This window comes from Rhagoletis zephyria, unplaced genomic scaffold (assembly GCF_001687245.7).
Source record: "Rhagoletis zephyria isolate East Lansing unplaced genomic scaffold, Rhagoletis_zephyria_1.1 Rzeph_scaffold_34111, whole genome shotgun sequence".
Taxonomy (NCBI): domain Eukaryota; kingdom Metazoa; phylum Arthropoda; class Insecta; order Diptera; family Tephritidae; genus Rhagoletis; species Rhagoletis zephyria.
Genome location: NW_016191166.1, coordinates 1 through 3,630, shown reverse-complemented (window position 1 = coordinate 3,630; position 3,630 = coordinate 1). Strand labels below are relative to the sequence as shown.

Below are 3,630 nucleotides of genomic sequence, written 5' to 3'. Positions count from 1 at the left end.
ATTATTTGAAAAGCATGTGCCTAAACGCATGTATGTTCCTGAAGAGCAAACACAGTTATGGTTCACTAAAGATCTGAGAAATTTTAAAAACAGAAAGTCGCGTTATTTTAGATTACACAAAAAAACCGGTTTACACTCATACTATGTAAAATACTCACTTTTGCGTCATAATTTTATTGAATTAAACAAAAAGTGTTATAAAGCTTACTTGTGTAAAATCAAACGGCGTATAATATATAACCCCAAATCGTTTTATGACTTCGTAAACTCCAAGCGAAATGTACGTAGGTTTCCTTCCGCCATGAAGTATCAAAATACCGTCTCTAGTGATAATCAAACAATTTCTAACATGTTCGCTAAGTTTTTTAAATCCAATTATTCCATTAACTCACATGCTAACATTGACTATCCTTTTAAACTATGTCCAATGAACTCAATAAATATCCCAGTAATATCTCCCGATGATGTAGTAGTTTATCTGAAATCCTTAAAGCAGTCCTTCAGTTATGGTCCTGACCAGATCCCTACTTGTATTTATGTAAAGTAAAGTTAAAAAGTGCAACGCTTTGTTCAATAGTTTCTTGAAATGCAGGCCAGGACAATTTAGATAGTTCTTTGTTAAGCATTTTAAAGTTGGCTTTCGAAAAATCAAAGCGAATATTTGGTTCGTATGCTTGGGTACTGCAGTTTTGACCATCACTTATAACTTCGTAAGATACCTCCATAGCAGGGTNTATTGTGAAGTACATTAACCTTAGTTAGGCAGATTTCAGCCATCTCCTCTAAAGATACGTTGTTGCACGCACTAGACGCGAAAGGCACGATATCATTGTCAATGATGTTCCATGATATGCTTGGTAAATTAAAATCACCCAACACAATCATTTGGTGGATTCACAAGGTGTGCTATCTTGTCGTATTGTCATAATTTACTAAACTTTTACAATGGTTTAAAAAAATTGTTGTTACCTTCCACACTGAAAGAGTACTAAAACAGTACAACCTTGCTTGCTATGTTTATATGGTGTAGTAAGCAAACAGCTGTTCTTTGTTTACATTCGCTTCTCGTGAAAATTCTGTTTTGTCTTGTGCTTATACCGTCTGGCAAATTGTGCTGCTTATAAAAATGGATCCTTTGCCAAATATTCAGGTAAGATCTAATGCATTATCTCTATTAATGGACCCAGATTAAATAAATGTTTTTGATTTAGCCAAAAGCGAAGCGTGTGCGCATCAATCCCACCAAGAAATGGACCATAGTAGAGGAAAAGGCGCTCATTGAGTTTTTGATGCGAATAGAGATTTTGGGGTTTGTTTTTTATTAAATAAGTGCAATTTTGACCACACTGAAGGTATTAATTACAGAAGCCAAATGCTCAAGCCTACTACAGGCGGTTTTCGTTGGAAATGAAAGTGGAGGTTGAGTGGAAGCTGGCACAAGCGAAAGTGCGAAACATGCGCGGCAGCTACAATAAAGCCAAAGGTTGGGAAGGATCAACCGGCGCCGGCAGCATGGATGGCGAGACTATTCGAAGTAGGAAATAGAAATATGGGCCATTCCAGCAGCTTTAATTTTACGATTTTTTATTTTAGCCATTTTACTTAAAAAGTGCAATTTTTTTACGAGCTTGACATTTTTGGCAATAGGCTCGTTGAAGCGGCTGTCATTGAAGACAGTTTGGACTCCGTATGTGAAGATATTTTCAATTCAACAGAGCTCGTGTTCGAAGAAACCACAATGTCGCCAACAAATGTAATTGTTGAAACCGAAAACACAGCTTCCACAAGCCGTAAGGGGATTTATTCTCGAACTGCACTTACAGATATAATGGAAATGCAAGCAGACATGTTAAATGTGAGGAAGCAGAAAGCTGACCAAGACTTTAGGTTGAGAGAAGAAGAGTTAAGTTTAAAAAAAATGAATTATTTAGCATTGAAGGAAAGAGAAATGGAATTAAGAGAAAAGGAGATGAAGAGTAATGAAAGGCTAAAAATTATGGAGCTAGAAATGAAGGAGAGACTGGCAATGGAGGAGCTTAACCGAAAATATAAATAAGAAAGAACTACTCACCTACATACATACATACATATGTGTACACATATCATCCCTACCATGTTGAATTATCGAATGTGAAAAGCGTTTTTTTATAATCGTTATTTTGGTTTAGAGCGTTTAGTTGAAAATTCATCGAAGTATCTCAGATTTTGCCATTGTTATAGATTCGACAATGTTTCAACTTAATCCTTTTTTTAAACGAGCGCAAAGTTTAGCGATGACATGTAGTATGTATGCGTGTATGTACATATGTATATGTACATCAAAAGTATTTTAGTGCTTACGTACAGTGAATATTTCTTTATTAATTTGTTTGCTGTCTTCTGGGACATACAGCGTTCTTTATTTCATTTCATTATTTTTTATAAAACAAAAGTACAAATTACAAATATAAATAGATATGTATGTATGTATACGTATAAATACATATGTACACATTTTGTACACAACGTTTTTGAATGGAAGAGGCTTATATCTTTTCCAGTTTTCTGAGGTATATGTACATATGTACATATCGAACACGTTCTTCAAAAGTAGATTAACCCCTCTATTCTAACAGAGTCACAAAACTTAGCTCATCACTGTTGTGATTTCTAGTGCGCCGAGAAATGTGTCACAAAAAATTAGAATTTGAGTGCTAGAAAAATACACAAGAATTTAAAATTGTGTATTGTAGCGGCATATTTTTTGCAGCGGCAAGCTTTGAGGGGCAGTAGAAATCACAGCAGTGATGAGATACAATTTGTGACTTTGTTAGAATACGGCTGTAAGTCATAAATATGTAATTTTTCAAAAGTGCAAAAACAAAGTTAAAAACATTGCTAAAGCTTTTGCTGGGAAGTAAATATTTTTATTTGGAGTTAATTCTCTTTAGAAGAACGTTTGCGAAATGTTGAAGAAAATTTTTAGGTAGACCTCAGATGAATACTTTGGGAAATTTAAAACCACAAAGGTGCCCAATATTGGCTTAAAAAAAGAAATTACACAAAATTTGAAGAATTAAACTGAGTTAAGTATGTAAATTAATGTAAATTGTACACATTCAATTTGTAGATACATACATATGTACAGTGACGAACAACAGCATTGGCACAGTGAATTTTTCGCAATTATGCAAAGTTTTTTTTTCTAATTTATTTTCGATAATTTTTTATAAAAATATAGTTCATTCCACACCAAAAAACATACAAATAAAATCTCTAAACTTTGTGCGAAACTCAGGAAAATTCAATAAATTTGCCCACTAATTTGCAACTTTTTATTCAGATTTTTTAGAAATATTCTAATTATGCAGTTTTATACCCCATTCAATTTTAGTATAAAAAAATTCAAGTATAAAGCTGCTAGAGAAGCGCGTTGATTTTTGGTAATTTTTTTAGTGGAAGGTGTTTCTCATTTTCTCCATACAAAAAATAATTGACGAATATAATTTCTATGGCAGAACCTGCGCGAAAAAAATTGCCAAAAATCAACGGGATTTTCTAGAGATTTAAAACTTGCACTTGATTATACTAAAATTTAATGGGCTATAAAACTGCATACTTAGAATATTTCTAAAAAATCTGAATAGAAAG

General features: G+C 33.3%; 1 protein-coding gene across 1 annotated transcript; it reads left to right on the top strand.

The window, feature by feature from the left end:
- The first annotated feature begins 1,126 nt into the window (after window positions 1–1,126).
- LOC108354211 (uncharacterized) lies at window positions 1,127–2,638 on the top strand. Its single transcript, XM_017605401.1, has 3 exons — window positions 1,127–1,150; window positions 1,366–1,539; window positions 1,628–2,638. The coding sequence occupies exons 1-3, from the start codon at window positions 1,127–1,129 to the stop codon at window positions 2,054–2,056; spliced, it is 627 nt and encodes a 208-aa protein (XP_017460890.1). The 3' UTR covers window positions 2,057–2,638.
- Window positions 2,639–3,630: the final 992 nt, after the last annotated feature.